This window comes from Fundulus heteroclitus, chromosome 13, assembly GCF_011125445.2.
Source record: "Fundulus heteroclitus isolate FHET01 chromosome 13, MU-UCD_Fhet_4.1, whole genome shotgun sequence".
Lineage (NCBI taxonomy): Eukaryota > Metazoa > Chordata > Actinopteri > Cyprinodontiformes > Fundulidae > Fundulus > Fundulus heteroclitus.
Window position 1 is genome coordinate 19,871,260 of NC_046373.1, and position 19,808 is coordinate 19,891,067.

Genomic DNA, 19,808 nt, shown 5'->3' on the forward strand with positions numbered 1-19,808 from the left:
AAAAGTCACTTATTCACCACCATACGTTGTGAAATGAATAGAAAATAGAGTCAAGACATTGACAAGGTTAGAAATATTGATTTGTATTTGAAATAAGATTTTATTTTTTACATCAAACTTTGCGTTCGTCAAAGAATCCTCCATTTGCAGCAATTACAGCATTGCAGACCTTTGGTATTCTAGCTGTTAAGTTGTTGAGGTAATCTGGAGAAATTGCGCCCCAAGGTTCCAGAAGCAGCTCCCACAAGTTGGATTGGTTGGATGGGCACTTCTTGCGAACCATACGGTCAAGCTGCTCCCACAACAGCTCAATGGGGTTCAGATCTGGTGACTGCGCTGGCCGCTCCATTACCGATAGAATACCAGCTGCCTGCCATTTTGAGCGTTTTATTCATACCACAAATGTGATGCTCCAGAAACTCAATCTGCTCAAAGGAAGGTCAGTTTTGTAGCTTCTGTAACGAGCTAAACTGTTTTCAGATGTGCGAACATGATTGCACAAGGGTTTTCTAATAATCAATTAGCTTACTGATCCAATGAGCAAACACATTGTACCATTAGAACACTGGAGTGGTAGTTGCTGGAAATGGGCCTCTATACACCTATGTAAATATTGCACCAAAAACCAGACATTTGCAGCTAGAATAGTCCTTTACCACATTAGCAATGTATAGAGTGTATTTCTTTAAAGTTAAGACTAGTTTAAAGTTATCTTCATGGAAAAGTACAGTGCTTTTCCTTCAAAAATAAGGACATTTCAATGTGACCCCAAACTTTTGAACGGTAGTATATATATATATATATATATATATATATATATATATATATATATATATATATATATATATATATATATACATATATATATATATATATATATATACATATATATATATATATATATATATATATATATAATATAAAATCCCAACACCAAGATTGTTCTAACATGTTCTGGTTCACAAGAGGCTGTTAGTGCCTCTTTTTCAAGCACACTTTTTTCCTCTCTCTAAACCTCCCTTTAAATGCTTGGGTAGAGCACTCTGTACACAGCTTCTTCAGCAATTTATTTTTTGTGGCTCATCCTCTTTGCAGAGACTGTACAGAAAATGTTTTTTATTGGTCTTATCTGCTGTTCAGAAATTCTAAGAAGCTGCACTTTTCTATTTTCAGTAAATAAGACAATTAAAATAAAAGTGAGCTTGAAATATATAATCTGAGTGTATTGAAATTCTATGTATTTTGAACACAGTTCCTTAAAATATAGAGAATATCTATATTTTTTTCCTGGAAAGTGGAACATGCAACCTTTTCCCCTGAGAATATTTTGTTTATTCTGATACTGTTAAAAACTCTTATTTCTGTTTTGGAGCATGGTCAAAATGTGCTTGTCGCATTTCCGTGGATTTCAGGTTTTCAGTATTCAGCTGAAAAAGTGCGATTTAATTACCTCCACCATTTACAGGTACAGCATGTGCCGAGGTCCATTATCAAACCTGTTCCTGGAGGATAACGAATTAGCAGTAAAATCCCTGGGGTCAGGTGGCACATTTCACTATCACATTAGATTAAGTGTTTGATGGGAAATGATCCAGGTTTCTGGGAAAAAAAGAAGAAGTAATTCACACTAAAAGATTGTACCTGTAAGGTCTGACTGAGCCGCTGACTAAAGTAACGCTGTGCTAAATAAATACACAGAATTACATCAGGAATTCAGCAATTATTCCAGGAAAAGACGCAGGCCATTCCAGTATGAAAGGACCTTAGATCTTAGCGGGATTTAACTCCTCAAGAACGTCAACACAGTAAAGCCTTCCATGATTCCAGGAGTTTAAGCTGGTTGAACGGTGAAATCAGTGGTTTCTGTTTGCCTGCAGTCATGTGTGACGTGGATCTCTGCTGCCACCTTTTGCATTTCTGAAAAAAAATCCTGCTTGTGGGGAAAGGGACAGGATATTCAACGCCCTGCCCCATGGAGGCCATTATATAACATTATTATGATCAATATTTTCATATCAGAATAAAAAATATATTACATTAGTGTTTGTCCAGATACAAAATTAAAGTCTAAATATTTTTAAAATCTATTATTACCGCATTACCATTGTCTCAATTGCCTTCAAATATGAGGTCATAGGGAACAAAACGTTTCATCGACTATAATGGAAAGAATTGTGATTCAGTGACACAGGGATGTCCAAACTTTCTGCCATGGGGACCAAAAATGTCAAGTAGAAAGTTCTCAGGGGCCAAATAATTAAAAAATGTTTAATCAAAATTGCAAAAATGTTTTTTTTTTCTATTTCTACCTGCTTAACAATAGATTTCTGTCTGATTTCTGTAGAAAGGAAGCTGTAAATTATTTTAGATTTGAAAGTTTCCTAAATATTTTGGGTTGATCACCTTTTTCTACAGCTGATAAAAAAAAAAAAAATGAGTTTCAGTTTAGGAAGATATTCGTGTATTTTTTTTGAAAGGCCTCGTTTTGGTGAAAATTGCAAAATTTTTTGATGTGCATCTGCAAAATCTACTGGCAAAACCATATTTAGGCCATTCTTGAACTGTGATGAGGTTGTTTCAAATCATTCAGAGGGCCACACATTGGACACCCCTACAGCAACATAACCAAGTTTAACAATAATGCCCCTTGCATTCAGTTGAGTTGGCAGACTTAGGTCGAATTATAGACTTTGACCATTGCAACTACTTTCTTTTTCAGTCCTTCTGTAGATTGGCTGATTGTCCATTTTGGATCAAGTTTGAGCTTTCAGACCAATGAGTTCACATTTCATTCTAGAAAATCTTTGGTACATAGAAACACATCTGGTCTCATCATGACTAAAAGAGTTTCAAAAGTCTTAAAGCATTCAGATATAACTTTGTAAACCTAGATTGTTCAGCCATATTGGTTTTCTGATTTTCTGTGGCTTTCAAATAAAGCCATAAGTGTTTAGTCTTTTCTCATAGTCACAATGAGAAACAGACCGTTGGAAACGGGCTTCCCAGATTATTGGTTAGCAACAAGAAATTTTAAAATATCATGGCTGACGTCTTTCCTCTTCGACATTGATTTGCTGTCGTGTTTTGGGTCATGATTCTATCTATGGCCCATTTAGACCGTATGTCAGACAGATGACCTCACATGGTCGGCTCCATGACGGCAGGGTACCAGGTCATGGGGCGGCCAAACAAGCCAACATCACTCCTCTGCCACAGGGCTTGACAGTTGTTGTGATGTTTGTGCTTCTGCACGGCTTGGTTTTATCCACATAGGGCACCGTGAATTATGTTTAAATGCTACACATTACTTGGCCTCTTAACTACTTGATACCATTGCATTATTTTTTTGTGAGACTTTTGAGGAAAGGCAATGAGTCTGCCATGCGTGATTTTTATTTTTTTTTACCATCTACATGTCAGTTTGCATCTAATTAGACATTTGTGAATTTGAATAAGTTTGCCTTACTCAGTTCTTCTTTTCCACAGAAATAAGGTAATCCAAGTCTGATAAAATCTCCCATAAGAACACTTTTTGATTATCAGGAGCTCATGATAGTCATTGCTTTTATGCATACTGACCCAAATGGATCGAAACCAGAATAAATGAGAAAAGAGTGGAAAAGAAAGAGATATTGTGCAAATATACAATATTTTTGTTGCCTCGAACTGCCACTGAATTCACAGACAGAACAAAGCAGCAAAAACAATCATTCAAAAACTTTCCCCCCATCCATAATCCTCCCCGTACATGGTTTAAAACCGGAGTTACCGTGCACGATTAAAGAAAGAGCGAAATAAATTCCCAAGAGTTCATTTTATTGCTTTGCAACAATTCAGCTGTGACAGAAGAAGTCAGCAAACAGAATCACCGATGATGCGTACATCAGCAGAAACACAGTTCTCACTAAGTGACTGAGGTGGTTAAACATCACGTTCGTTAGGAGACTTTTCAGTCGGATTCATACATTCTGAGAAGCAGTGATACTTTGAAAATAGGGTCTTTCATCATTTACATAATCTCTATAACTCTGAAAGTCCTCGACTGGCGTAACTTTCTGCAAAATAAGTAAATATACACATTTATATTTGACATTGACACCACAATAATTTAACATTCACTGATTATTTAAATAAACTTCAGTTCAATATTCCTATTGTTTTTTTTGCTGTTTTTTCATTTTGGGTGGTGAGCACATAACCATACTTGTGACACAGAAACACATCGTTTAGTTACACTTTAAATGGAAAACAGACAGAAGTCCGCGTTCCGGACAGAGACACGGAGCAACACAACGACGGACAGAAGCCTCTGCGACACAGCTGCGTGATGGAAATCTGTGCGCCGTCACGCCGACCAGTACACAACACTTTGAGCATCAACAAGGCACCATTAGCCGCCGTCTGCAGAGTCGCTACACACCGGGCCCGTGAAGCAGACGCACAAAATGTTGCACAGGAATATCTTGGGCAGAATATCTGAGGAGTTCGGCTCTCCCGACATCCAAGTGTGGAGAATATTTATTGCTAAAACAGGACTGCACGTTGCAAAAATGAAATCAAATTCCTACAACATCAGTTTTGTTTTTTGTTTTTTTTACATTTACAGTAAAAACATTTTGCATAAAACCATTTTAAACCTTCGACATTTTCATACAACACAGTAATATTCACAATAATACAGACAGTATAAAAACAAGTGCAACTATAACAGCGGTCCACAAATACTCCGTTCTTTATTTTGCACCGTGATATATTTTATTACTTATTAAAATATATATGATGCCAGCGACAACAGGAAAAACGGGGGACAAGTTATCACTGCCTTGTGACAAAAAAAAAGAGACTAAAATCATTTACCACTTGAATTGTATTTGTACATCTCTAAAAAAAAAAAAGTATAGGAAAGGAATTTAAAGAAAGTAATCTGCTTTAAGTCATAAAGTTTACAGTCAAAGTGCTTCCTGTATAGTACAGACTTTATATGGCCTCTTTTCTACAGTAATACAGATGAAGAGTACAGTACACACACAGATAAAACACTAACATCCACTATGAGCTGTGGGCTGAACGGTGAAACCCACTGACCAACTTCAGAACACCAATATCAAACACTGCATGTCCCCAGCAGACAGGAGAGAGGGTCTCTGGGTAAATCCAAAGGCTTTACAGTGTAATGTTGGGCTGCGCTGGTAGTCTGACTCAGCCTTTAGAATAAAAATCCAATGTCGAGGATCGTACTGTGATGGCTTTTATCAAGAGATGCGCGGATCAGAATTCTGTGTCTGGTTCCTGGATCTCTGCTGATTTTAGCTGATTCAAATTTCTCTTCTAGAACCATGACATTAAAACCACACTGAAATATTCTTAAGAGAGCCGTCGCCGTAAAACCAAGACAAATGGAGCTTGTTTTAAACTGTTGCTAGCGTCTCATATTAGCTATTAGCACAGTTAGCATGGCTAGCATCACTACACTGCAGTCTCCCTGTGTGTTTCCTGGAAGACAGTCTTACCTTTTCCATGGCAGACAGATGCTGTAAACTCAAAAGGACACTGCTGTACTCTGGTCAGCCATCCTGTTATCTGCTGAAAGTCTTGCTCTCCCCTGAATGATAAGCTAAGCCATCTCTGTAGATGGTGTATTTTCTGTTTAAAAAAAGCCTTTTAAGCCTTTGTGCTTTATTTTTAAAGAACTTAATGAAACTGTAATTGGCTAACTTTGCGTCTTCTACTTAATAACGTTAACGAGTGTTGTTACTGCAACCTGGCAGTGCTTAGGCATGGTGCGTTCACAAATTCTTAAATAGATCAAATTGTAGGGTTTCTGACCCGCCGGTTACCAGTCAGGGTTGATTTTAAGCTGAACATCACCTGATTCCGGTTCATAGTGCATCTCTGTTCGTCAAGATCTATATTGAAGCTGTTGTTCCATAAGAAATGAGGTAAAACAAAACACGTCCAGTACTGCCACTGGGTAAAACGTCAACAGTAAAGCTGGATTTAAACTAAACAACGAATGAAAGCAAAATCCCCTCAGAGCTTCAGTAGAAAGTGCCTTCCTTTGGCATCTGTGGTTCAAATAGTTGAGCAGAGCTGGCTAGATTTAGAGAACCCCTAAACGGTGAAGGTCAGAATTATATTTGTATTTCTTCTAGATGATATGACGTGCATCTTGGCACATGTGCTGAACATGTAGGGCACTCTGCGTCTGTGGGAGCTCGTGTGTTTCCCTGCAGATGGGTTGTGCTGCTCCAGTTCGGTCTTGCTCTTTGCCTTGTTGACGAGGCACCGTCTGAGCAGTGACGTGTTGAGGGCTCAGGAGAGCAGACGGGCCTTCCTCTATCACAGGAAGGTCTCTGTAGTGGAGGCCTCTCCTGGGGAATCTGGGCTGACGTCAACTCTAACACAGGCCACCTTCTCTTGGCTGTTCGAAGGCGAGGAAAAAGGGACAGAATGAGCACTTGAACAGATTTATGTTGCTAAAGGCAGTTGTGATTGTGTCAGTTAACAATACCATTACTTAAAGGGTAGTAGTACCATGTAAGGCAGTGGTTCCCAACCTGGGTTCTGGCTACACAAGGCCCCAGAGGTGGGGCTGGACAATAATTCAATAACAATATAGATCGATCGCTAGACGTATATCGATGATATAAAGTTAAATAGAGCAGTTTTCCTTCCTTGTACATTCTAGTCTATCATGTAGGTTAATATTACAGTCATGAATCTTCCAACCAATCACAAATGCAAACCCAAGAACTAAGCTCCGCCCCTTTCAAAGAGTTCAGAGAGCAAGTGTTTTTTTTCTTCTTAATTTTTTAAAATCCTTGCAGTTTTGGTAAAATGTTGGTTGAATAAAGGGTTGAGTTTGAATTCAGTGTTTGTGCGTTCTGTATCTAAAACTATGTTTAGAATTTCTTGATAATTATCGATATCGACCAATCTGATTTCTATTTTATCAATATGCTTTTTATTCCATATCGTCCAGCCGTACCCAGAGGGCCTGAGATGGTTGTACTGCACATTATGGGCCCGATTTTAAATTGATGCAAGTATTGAAACAGTACAGCTTTAAAATTCAGAACGGGTTTGCGTCCTCCTATAAGAAGGCTTGGAAAGTTAACAGGTTTCTGAGTGACAGAAATGCATTTTATGGCTTCAACAAGTTTCTGTTGCACACTGAAAAATGACTGAACATTACAGAATATTACAGAAGCTTAATTAGCTTCATAGAGTTGTATTGGCAAATCCACCAAGAGTCATTTATGGTTTTTGACTCTTGTACTTGAGACCACTTATAAATTCACTGTAACAAGCTGGATTTGAACTTCTGGGCCAAATCCTCACAGTTGGGACCCATTTGTGCCTCTAATGCTTGGGAACTGATCCAAATGTTTTGGCTGCCGTTTATCCACAGGCTCTCACTGGGGTTAAGATAAGATCTGTAAAGTGGATTAGGAAGAAGTGGCTCATAAAATCTCTTTAAATCGCCTTCTCTTTTCATTAAGCTGTTTTTGGGGAGAATCGTGAAGCAGCAGAGCATTCAAGTCCAAATAATCAGAGAAATGATTTCTCAGAATAAATAACTGCACCAGACTGGTATCTCCTGCAGACTTTTAGTCTGGTTTTTATGTTTTATTCTTACAAAAGTGGCTCACTTGCTGTCCTTGCAAATAAATGTTTCATTGCACTGTCTAGGTCTGTACGATTTTGCCAAAAATGAAAATTGTGATATATTTCAGCCATAATTGCGCTTCAATTTTGACTTTTCTCTGCTTTAACCACAGGCAACAAAATGGCCTGTAGATAAAGATTTTTGTAAACAAGGGCACCTTATAACAAGAACTTTAACTGTTTTTATTAATCAGAACATTATTAATCAAAACAATAGCTTGTTGAGTTGGACAACAATCCCTGTTGAACATAAAGTGCAACCAACAAAAAAAATGTATGTATTAAACAGTTTGACTGGTACTTAATGCTATGGTGAGATTCTTGAAAGTTTCTGGTAAAAAACTATGATTATATAAACTCTAAAACAAATAATATCTTACTGCTGCAACTCAGTGAGATAATCCCACTTTAAAAATATTACCAACACCTAAAGGATGCGTCTGATCCATTGTTACACAGCCAAATGTTGCAAACCTCTGCGCTTTGGAAATTGAGTCTTTTAAAATTGCGATTATAGTGCAAATGCGATTAATTGTGCAGCCTAGTACTGTCTCTTTATATGCATTCACACCCAGGAGCTGCTCATGCGAGCAAGCTCTGCCCTGGTGGTTACAACCCGGTAGTGCACTCCTCAACAGGAGCGAATCCTGGCTCATGCTGCCAACTCTAGGAGCTCCTACAGTCGTCTCTGCGGCTGTCCAGCGCCTCACATTGAGGTTTCTTGCTCAAAAAATTACTATTAGCATTGGTTTCTTGCTTCATGGGCAGTTTTGGTGTAAAGCAATGATGCCTGCACACTTTTCACACTAAAATAATTATTTGACATGAAGTCAACTGTTGAAGTCTCTCTCTATTGTGTGAAATTAAACGTCCAAAGTTGTTCAAGTGTACAGTGGCCTTCAAGACTCTCCCCACCCTGGTTAACGTTTCAGGTGTTTGTGATTAAATATAGCAAACCAAGATAAATCATTTCAAAACTTTGGCCACCTTTTCAAAGTGATTTTTATATCCCGTACAATTCAACAGAAAAAAATATGAAGAAATCTGTTTGACGGAAGAAAAAGTAAAAACAGAGAAGCAGCAATAACCTGATTGAATATGACTATTTATTTACACTATGTTGTAAAACTTCTCCACATCTCTTGTCCACGGCCATCTTTAGGAGAGTCCACAGAGTTTTCTGTTGCATTTAGCTCTGGATTCTGGCAAGGTCGGTCCAAAACTTTAGTTTTCCTTTTTAAATGGATGCGGGTAAATAAAATCCCTTGTCATCCTCCTAGCAGACGGTTCTGGGTCAAAACTGACAGGTATTTGGATCAGTTCATTATTTTGTCCACTCTTTGGGCACAAAGAGCCCAGTTCCACCTTAAGGAAAGTAATTCCACATCATTATGCCTCCACTGCTATGTTTGGGGTTTGTTTCATTGTCAAATTGACTTTGGGATTGTGGTCCATAACACATCCTCTCATGAGATTTTAGCCAGACCTGAGTGCTTTGCTTTGAAAGACAACAAGCACTACTCTCTAGTCCAGACATGTGGAGAAAACACAGGACTGACGTCACCTGTAGAATGAGTGCTTGTCAAGATTTCCTGCAGCTGCTCCAGTGTTGCTGTCGGCCTCTTAGAAGCCTAATGACCTGTTTCTCTATTGCCTTTCCCTCCATTTTGGATTAACTTCCTGGTTTTTTGTCTGGGGCTGGAACGAACATCGCAAATATATCGCAGCTGAATTAACAGCATGCTCAATATTTATAATGAGGGGTATTGTTAGGAATGCAGCAGCTGTGTATCAAGTGTTATCAACTTTCATGCTAGTGTAATATTCGGGTCTGTCCCATGGAGTCCCGCTGCAGTAGATGTCCGCATCTGACACATGTAGATGACGATGCCCAAGGCCAAATATGAAAAAGGGTGGAAGATGTGGATTTTTTGCAATATTTACTAATAAGATTGTCATAGATTGTTTTTTTTTAACATTGGGCAAACCTACTGTTGTCCCTTATTTGATCACATTAGCAATGACGGCCCTACATCGTTTGTTCGTATATTTATATATTAGTATATATAAATGTCACATTAAAGGTGGAAAATGTTTTTTTTTTTTAATTTATGATAACAAACCTTGACTTTAACAAAGCTCTGTACACTTTTAGGACTCAAATTAAGTGTGTTTTACGGGGGAAAAAATGGGTATCCACAGAGCCAGAAACATGCTTCAGTAAAGTTAGGCTCCAAAACTAATCTCATCTCATCCCACCGATGCGAGGCTCAGGAGAACTACAGTAGATGGCATAGCTACCTTCCTGAACGCCTCACAGGCTGGGCACAGAACTCGGCACTCGAGTTCACTGCTTTCCACACTGCGGTTTGGACCATTTCATCAGAGATATTTACAACCAAGCCGTCAGAATCAGAACTACGTGCCAAAATGCAAACACAAAGAGAAAGACAGGCATGTGGACATTGAGTCAGTGGGAGAGGATGAGGGCAGAACAGTTCAACTGAGCAGACACAAGCATGCACATAAATCAATGGGTTTAAAAACCAAAGTGCAGCACAGAGAGGCTGACGAGACGGATCGCAACCAGAACGCTCTGGGTTAACACACAGAAGGAGACGTTTTCATTTGGAGCTAGAATTATTAGCTCAAAGCTATTGGCTCTTACGTTATTAAAATTAGTAAAAGGTAAATCAAATAGGAGAAAAAAAAATCTATTTAAGCTTGGGAAAAGAAAGCAGTTTTAGTTTCATAGCAACAGAGTGACTGTTTGGGCGATGGCAGCATGGATGGACAGGGTTAAGATGCAGTAAGGTGGCCCGGACGTGTTGCATCAGACACTCAGCCCTGCTACCTGTTCTTCCACTGGGAGGCTGTGGGCCACTACTCCTATTCTGTACGATCTGTTTGAGATGGACATAATAACACACAGCTCGCCAAATGACCATTTAAGGGATGTACAAGACAACACGATGCAACGCAACATCGATTTTTAAAGCAACATTCCTTCCCTTAGATTTCTGGGAAAGGTCCGATGATAACAACGATGTGATGGAAACAACATTTTGGGACATCATGAAGCATATTTAGCCATCCTAACTAGCATACTAACAAATAAATCACAGCAGACATGACTGTGATGAAACGCTGTCCAATAAAGGTGTAAGTGATGGGGGAAAAAAAACAACATTAAAAACGTTTTTCACAGTTTAATGAGACAAATATCCTGTGTTTAATTGAACATAACTGTGAAAACAAAAACACCTATCTACTGTGACATCATGTGTGCACACATTCAAACTAATACTTTGTTGAAGCACCCTTTGATTGACCTTCCGGATTCAGTCTGCTTTGTTACGAGTCTGTCAGCATGTAATGTAATGTTTGCTCGCTCTAAATCGCCAAATTCCGTAGATTGTGCAGAAATCTCTTGTCCACAGGTCTCTTCAGGTGATTTCTCAGATTTTCCACTGGCTAATCATGTCCTAGACTTAGATTTTTCTTCTGCTGAATCTATCATTTTGTTTGTTCTGATTGATGTGCAGGCTAGGTCTGGCAGGGCTGCTGAAAAATAAAACCCCTCTTCGTCTTCAGCTTTCTAGCCGACACCTGGAGACTTTAGGTCACAACTGACTAATTCTTGGAAAATATCTTCACCCAGAATTGACAAAAACAGTCCAGTCTGAAAGAAAATTGCCCCCAGAGCCTGAAGCTCCCCCTGCCATCTTCTCACTTCGGATATGGTGATCTTTTGGGGTTTTGCACATTATTATAAATGAGTTTAGGTTGAGTTTTTTTCAAACCATAACCAGTTCCTCTTCAAGGTTTTAGAAGATCTCGTCCAGGCCTATCTTAAGATTACTTTCTAAGAAAAGGCTTCAGTCACAAGCAGAAAAGAAAGTAATTGTCAGACATTCCTACAGCCTCTTCACTATTGTTGTCGTCACCCTGGCAACCACGGCTAGTTTATGTTTTCAGCAATTTTCTCCAATTATACAATGTTTTTACATCCTCCACCTAACTACTACTTCTGTCTGATGAAATCATTTTTGATCCTTGTATCCTCGCTGCAATCTATTGATTAGGGAAAGATGGCAAATAGCAGCACGTGTTACTAGTACAGCTCAGGCTTCAAGTTCCTCTGATTCACTTTAACTGAAGACATATGTGAACCTGAGAAGAATGAATGCTGAAAATGAATCAAAAGGTGTTTCAGGAAGGTAATGGTGTCCATACTTCTTCTTTTTTAATTCCCTAATTAATGTTTTTTGTTGAAATGTAAAGGATATCTGTCATACAAAAGGTAAAAAAAAATGTTTCATCTCTTTTTTAACATCACAAAAAATGGCTTTTCAACAGGAGTGTGAAATTCTTTTTAACCACTGTTGGTAGATCCCCATAAAGTTGATGCCTTAACGTAAAGCTTTAAATTAGGAGAAGGTCCTGTTAGGCAGGGCGACACTCACCTCCCTGAGAACGAGTTCACTGGGATGCTCAGCAGGTTTGAGCCTTCAAAGCTGACCTTCAGTTTCCTCTCCTCTTCTTCCACCAGTCTGGATTCTTCCTCCTGAAGCAAACGGTATAATAATCATTCATCTCATACCAACAGCAGCTAGGATCTGCACTTTTATGAAATGTATTTGCATAAAGTGATGCCGTTAACCTTATTGTGAAAATAATTCCCCGTTGTGAGGTTAATTTGATTTACTTTTGAGTCGAAGCTTCCAGAGAGTCCCATTCTTGGTATGACAGTTCTTTTATGGCCATAATTATCTTAATGTCTGGGGTAACTCTAGACATTTCTCTATCTTTACTTTGTTTGGCTAAGATCACATGCTTTAACAGTCAGTGCAATTATTTTCTAGGGTTCAAAAAGGGGTCGGAACAATATTTATCCTGTCATAAAACATTCCTTAAGCCTCAAAATAAAATAAAGGCTTAAAATAAATAAAGTTGCATAATCCAAACAGTTGCATTTGTTAGTGAGCAGTTCAAACTGCACAATAATTTAGCACAATGTTAACTGTTTGGCAGCAACGTGAACCGCTCTGCACAAATATATGGCATAATCGTTCTTTAAATATAGAAACGGCTTAGAATAATCACTTCCTGCAGGAAACGACGGCGACAAATAATTCACCAGCTTTTCCCGGGCTTTCTTTTTCTTGTCATCCTCTGTCTTCTTCTTGCTTTCTGGCATCAGGTCATCCAGCCAGCTCAACTCTCTCTTAGTAAACATAAGGTCTAGAAGCTTCCGTATGAACACAAGAGCCAAAACCTGGAAATAAAGAATAAGCACCAAGTTAAAACCAAAACCACCTAAAATACAATAATAAAAAAAAAGGTTTTCTAGTGATACTGTCCTAACTATTGAAAATATTTATTAGCCAAACAATATTAATAATAATAAATAATCCTTTTTGAAGTTGATGTAATGTAGACTATAAAGTGTAATATGTATTAGTCAGGGTCTAACTGAGTCCAGATGTGCCGAAATATTTACCATCATGGGAAATACGACGGCTGCTGCCGAGGCTTTTATCACCCACAGTAACACCAGACAGGTGAGCTGCACTAAGGTGAACACGTGGACCTTCCACAGCGGCACGTAGCGCAGGTAGATCAGGTCGGGCTGGTGCTTTGCAGGCATGCCGAACAGTTTGATCCTGTCGAAGAACTAAGAGGACAAAGACAAAGCACTGATAAAACTTGGGATTGAGACATAAGAAACTGCTACTCTAAAGGAGAATACAAGGCGTTCAATCTAAGTGCTATCAACGGTTTTAAAGGTACACGTCTTTAATAAAAGACTGGAGGAGCAGAGTCTTACCTGAATACCTTTAAGGGAAGAGGCACCCATGTAGAGAAAGACTCCATACAGAACGGGCATTGGGATAAACTGCGACAAGAAGCAAAACATCCCTAATATTAGTTACGTTTCATTACTTTTTCATTATATTATTCCGACAACCTCACCTTCAGCACTGAGGTCATGAAAACAGAGCAGCCCATGAGGGTAAAAATCAGGAATCCAGTGACCCGCTGCTCCCGGATGCCCAGAAACTTGGGCTGCTCTCCCGGCGCCGAGCAGCCAGACTCCACCTTCAGGCTGTTGACATGGGAGATGGACAGGACGGTCGCAGCCACGAACCACGGCAAGCCCATGATGGAGCACACCCCCAGCATTATTGCCACGATCAGCAGATCCAGGTGGTAGCCACAACCTTTCTGCAGGAGAGTAAGGGAAAGATCCCGTAAGACTCAAGAAAGCAGTCGGATTTTATTCTAGTGATTAAATTATGTTCTCTCTGGTAAAACGGGGATTTATCTCTCGGTTTAAGAAAAGTCCACATTTTAAAATATTCAATACATTATTTTAATAGTTTCAACTATTCTTATTATTTTTAAGTATTTTTCTGAGATGAACCCCATGTGTAAAATAATTGTTCACATTTGTTGACTTTTTTGAAAAATGTGACTATATGTAGCACAAAATCTACATTAACAATAAATCAGACTAAATAATAACCCAGGATTAATAGACCACATGTTAAGCCTTGCTAAAGACATAAATTTTCAATTTGATTTGGGCCTATATTTCGACTAGCCATGCTATCACAAACACATGCTTTCATCTAAACCATACCGCCATAGCTCAGGTTTATGTTCACGGTTGGAGGCAGCTAACTGGTTACATTAGATTTTATTTAGGAGCAAAGACGACCGATTTGAAATACACATCATCGTTTTAAGATGCTTATTTGTTTTTTAAGGAAAAGAAGAAAAACATGCATCTTATTCCTTCCACCTCAAAATTTGTGTATACTTTTCAGATGGTCTATCATGGGAAACTGAACATGTTGCTGTAAATGCTCCACACAGTTAAATGCTATTTGCAATTATCTTGTCAAAAATAACCAAACGTTTCCTGTTAGAAAGCCGAATACGTCCCGTTTAAAGTTTGTCACAAGCCATTTAGGGGGGCAGCTAATATGATAAATTAGATGTTCTGGTCAGATGAGAACAAAGGGTGACTTTTTAGAAAAATGTGCATACAGGTGTAACAGCAGCAAAAAGGTGGTTCACCATCTTTTTTTTTCTTTACCCTATCATGTAAATTCCTAATAAACGTATGGATGAAATGTAAAAAAGTTCACCAGGTATGAACATTTTTGCAAGGCCCTCTAGATCCGAACATGATATTTAACTAGACATTCAAAAAGCATCAGACAAACCTACCGTCCAGCGCTAAAGTAATGCATCTGTTGATCTCTGCCTAAAAAAACTAAGTAATAAGAATTGTAGATGACAAAGTTATAGAGACGTTTAGCTACGTTTTACAGTATATTATAGTCTATATCCTAGTCTCTGTATCATGCATGGTTTGCTTATTTACATTCTAGAGCATTATGACAATACTTTCTTTTTTTAACTGAATGTAAATCTACTACATTAGAACTTATAGAAGAAACTTCCTCTAGAGAGCTAGGTCTGACCTTCAGTTTGTGCTCTTTGCGATTGATGATGACTGCAGTGATCTGCTGGTCCATGAAGATGAGGATGGTGCAGAGTAAAGCAGGGATTGCTGCCACCAGCAGTGTCCACCAGGGGTTTTCTCCCAATGGGTCCATCAGCCAGCCTCTGTTCTTCGATGTTGGCTACAGGGAAATCAACGCCTTCAATTAGCTCACAAGGCCCAAGAACTTACAACATTTTCCTTACATGTAATACCAAATAAAGCAATGCTCAGAACAGGAATATACGCCAACCTCAAAGCGATCGGGGACGTGCAGTTTAGGACTCGGGATGCCCATCAGATAATCCACCACCACCATGATCATGATGGTTAGAAACACAGCAAAGTCACTGATAGTGGAACGCACCTATAAGACAAACACACACACACACACAGATACAGATGGGGCAATTTCAATATAAAGTATCCATTAAAGCCACTTCCCTTCAAGCACACTTTCTGCGGACACACGAATGTAATAATTATACCCTTTGTCAACAGTGAAAAACACACAATGCCGACATCTGCCCACACCAAGTGATAATAGGCTAGATGTTACTGTGTGGGAGGATGCTCTGTTCTTTCTGCACATATAACCGCTGAAGCATAATAACCACTGAAGAAATGTAAACATTTACAGAACGTGAATAAACCTTGTAGATACAGCCACCCACACTAGCATGTATCCGCCGGTACAACAGACCTTGTTCGTTCTATCTGTATTTTCTATCTAATAGTCATATTCAATAAATTGGAATGTTAATTACATCTTTTCAGTAACTCCATTCACCAAGTGAAACACATTACATAGGTTAATTACACACAAAGTAATATTTTTAAGCTTTTATGAACAGCTTCCGCTTACATTTTTAACATATATACATTTATAAGATTAGCATTTAATGTCATGTTTATTCCCTGCTTAAAGCTCGTTATATTTAAAAGGCACTTTTTAATCTCTTCGGAACACCTATTCGTATGTATTGTATATCACCGCACACATTTCATAAGATATAGATTTTTTTTTTTGTAGTGCCATATCAGACAGGAGATACAAACAAAAGAACAAACAATCTCAACCTTTGTGGGGAAGTATCGATCCGTCTTAAACTGCTTGAGGAAGGACGATAAAAAGAAGGTGGTGAAGAAGAGGATAATGGACCAGAAAAGAACATCTGGAATGTAAGGACCGTGGTGGCCACAGGCAGGACCCACGAATTCCCCGTGGAGATATTTACACATCTAGAGAAAAAGGAGAAAACAATATTACAGTAATGTGGCTGTTATAGTTGTTTGAACTAGTACTGGCGGCAGCTTCAGGAGCACTTCTATTTCTTAACAATGTAGCTCAGGTAGGGTGAGATATAGTTCAATGTATTGTGTTACCATCTTGCTAATATGTAGAAACACTATCCCAACGGTTCAGTCGACAGCTGCTGTTGCACCAAAGGAGTTTTTATGACACGCAGCGTGCAATTTACTGAGTTAAAATAATCTTTGGCTCCTCAATGAAACAATATTGTCCCCTTTTTTCAGGATGTTCCCATATTTCAGGTTTTCTCTGCGTTATTTACAGCCTCAGGCAAAAGTATTCATATCTACCGAACCTTTTCACATTGTCCCATGTAGCAACCAGAAACTAAGATTTATTTATTGGGCTTTAATGACATATAACAACTAAAAGTAGAGCATAACATTAAGTAGAAGAAAAGGGATGCATAGTTTTATGATGTGTTCACACCGAACGCGAATTAGGCGACCAGAGTGGGTGATTTAGATATTATCCCTTTGCAAAAAGCGCTTTCAGGAGCGAAGTAGCGGCCCGCGATGCGAAGGAAGCATTACACATTTTTAAAAATAAAGATGTGAAAAGTGTGCCTTGCATTTGTATTTAAATAACTAGTCCATCATTTGTAAAACCGTGTTTTTCTACAATGTTGGCGACCATTTCTCTACCTAGTATTTTGGGCATCTAGAGAGAGAATTTTTTTATTTATTTTTTTTTAGTTCAATCTCGGTTAAAAAGGCTGAAGAGGAGGAAGAAGTCTCACCACAGACTGAAGTATTGATCTGAACGTGTTGGTTTAGGATCGTAATCCTGCTTGAAGTGTAAGTTTCTCACCACCCATAGTGTTTTGCATGCAGACCAGAGCATCTTCTTTCACAAAACTGCCATGTTCCCTACAGGGCATGGGGCACCATCAAATCTTAAAAGCACTTCTTAAACATACTTTTTTTTGAGCAAATGCTTTGTAAAGATCACTCTCCCTTGTGGAGAGAATCTCAAATAGATGTCAACAGATTTGTCTCTGTCCCTGCTGTGTTCCTTGGTCTTCATGATGTTCATTCAATTAATGTTCTGTATCAAACCACTGAGGCCTTCACTAAACAGCTGTATTTACACTACATACAGGCAGAAAACCTACTAATTAGGCGACTTTTGAAAACAACTGATTGCTCTGGACGTTATTCATAGGTATCAGAATAAAGGGAGCTTACTACAAACACACGCCCCATTTTTCAGGTCATTATTTGAAAAGAAAGTAATAATAAAAATCCACTAAAAAGCTTCCTTTTTCTTCCAGTTCAGCTATGCACACTTTTAAGTTTCTCTATAATATTAAATGTTATAATGTGACAAAACCTGAAAATGTTCAAGGAGTAGAAACACTTTTGCAATGCTGTATTTTATTCCATGCATTGGTATCTAGCAATCAACTGGTTCCTACGAAGGAATCTGGTGAGAAGCTGTTTTTCAAACGCCTTAGAAACAAATAAATACAACAACTGTCAGATGAGGAGCTTATTCCTCAGCTTTAGAAGGGTGTTTCATTCATGTCTGTTGGCGTAGGGTGTCGGCGCCTGTGATGTTTGCTCATTTCACTCTTCATCTTGGGTCTCAGCTGTTTGGATGGCAGCGCCTCTCATTGTGTTTCCTCTATGCACTCCGGGGAAACTGCATGTAGCTCACTGCAGTTTGCATTCATTTCCTGAACCCCATCTGTGCAAATCTTTGTATATGCCTGGAATGGATCTCTTAGTGACTGATTTTCACAAAACCAATCCTTGATGTGTTCTGCGGTGATAAGAAATGTCCTTTGATCTTGACTTTAACAAGCAAAAAAAAAACAAACAAAAAAACAGACTGGTATTATGACCTCTTGCCTAACAATGAGACATGTTTGCAGCAAAACATTGTTCACAGCATCCCATTGCCTCTGTTGACCGTGGCGGTTAGTTTTTTATGTAACTACCCTGACTGGTCTGGATACCTATGCACTCCCAGAAGCAACAACCTGAGATGCACTGCATATTCTGAAACCTTTCAAACACAATAATCAGAATTTCCTTTGTCAGCCAGTGGAGCTACAGTAGCTTGTCTCCTAGTGGTTTGGTGGGTCTGAGCTTAAGTTGTAAAGCCACAGATGCCAATTTTGTTAAGCTAATAAATACAGAATAAGAAGAAAACAATATGATTCACCCCATCATGAATAGGCATTCTGTGTTCATTGTCAGTTTAATATTCAGCATGCAATACTCCATAAAGATCCAGGGATTTGCACCTTTTATAATGAGCTTTTTCTTTATACTACTCTTCAAAAGTTTCTCCCAGTAAGGAATCGTGCAAATGGGAGTATACACGAGATTATAAAATATGTCCAGATCTCTATCTTTATGTATCCCAATCTGTGTGAGGCTGTGATTGTCCCACTAGAGGTCGCTGTGAGGCAGTCTCACCGAAACATTAAAGCTGCTCCAGGGGATGGAGTCTGCGATGTCATAACCTGTTCGGTTCCAGTGCTCCAAGAGCTGATCGGATGCGTTGGCTGGTGGCGAACACTGACACCTGGGGACAAAACAACCAACAGTAAGACAGCCTCTTGATTCCATTGGATAAGCTTATTCAGGAGAGAAGATCGCTGTAAAGTCAATGACTTTTAAACAGTTTGCTCAGCCTGCAAAAAACAGATTAGATTTAACCAGTCGGCATTATAACATCAACTGAGTTTAACTGTACTGAGTTATGATTGCAATTAAATGTATGCATCTGTAGCTAAATCTGCATCTGTTTGTATGATTAGAATTGTATCTGTATAAATGTAATTGATTTCTCTATAATTGGATATGAACTGGACCTGTTTGTCTTAGAAAAAGCATTGAGATGAATACATACGTAAACTAAAACTGAACCGAAAAGATTTCGTTGGACAGAAAGATAAATTATAAACACATTCTGTAAAACGTCTACAAGCAGCAAAACATTCAGATCCCGATGACGACATCACTCACGAGTAAAAAGTCAGATTGTCTAAATTATTTTGCATATTGACGGGGTAATATTCTCCGAGGTGAAAGAGCTTCTCAAGGGCCTCATAGATGAAGATTATGCAGATGAGGGCTGCAAAGGCCTCCTCTGTGAAACGGGTGATGTAGCAGACCAGGGAGCTTGCATCTGTGGCTACCAGCAAAAGGCACAGGAACGCCGTCCACAGACCAATGCTAGTCCGCAGGGACAGGTAGGACAGGCCATAATCCCTGGAAGAGAAAGAAACCAAGACCAGGGAGGTTGAGCAACTTTAAATAAATTGTCCTAAATTATCAAAAGCCATGGGCTCAAACTCAC

General features: G+C 38.9%; 1 protein-coding gene across 10 annotated transcripts in view; it reads right to left on the reverse strand.

The window, feature by feature from the left end:
* Positions 1-3,795: 3,795 nt before the first annotated feature.
* The window catches only part of LOC105916889 (sodium bicarbonate cotransporter 3), a 61,481-nt gene continuing 45,468 nt past the window's right edge, over positions 3,796-19,808 (reverse strand). For 8 of the 10 annotated variants that reach the window (XM_036145324.1, XM_036145330.1, XM_036145329.1 and 5 more), the window contains 12 exons: positions 19,475-19,720; positions 18,923-19,031; positions 16,265-16,426; positions 15,438-15,551; positions 15,165-15,326; positions 13,645-13,896; positions 13,499-13,567; positions 13,172-13,345; positions 12,809-12,946; positions 12,135-12,235; positions 9,970-10,086; positions 3,796-6,421 (listed from right to left, as the gene is read on the reverse strand). In XM_036145324.1, the coding sequence (XP_036001217.1) occupies positions 6,340-6,421; positions 9,970-10,086; positions 12,135-12,235; positions 12,809-12,946; positions 13,172-13,345; positions 13,499-13,567; positions 13,645-13,896; positions 15,165-15,326; positions 15,438-15,551; positions 16,265-16,426; positions 18,923-19,031; positions 19,475-19,720 (1,726 nt within the window). In that variant the 3' untranslated portion in view covers positions 3,796-6,339. The other 2 variants (XM_036145326.1, XM_036145327.1) reach the window with 2 other exon arrangements.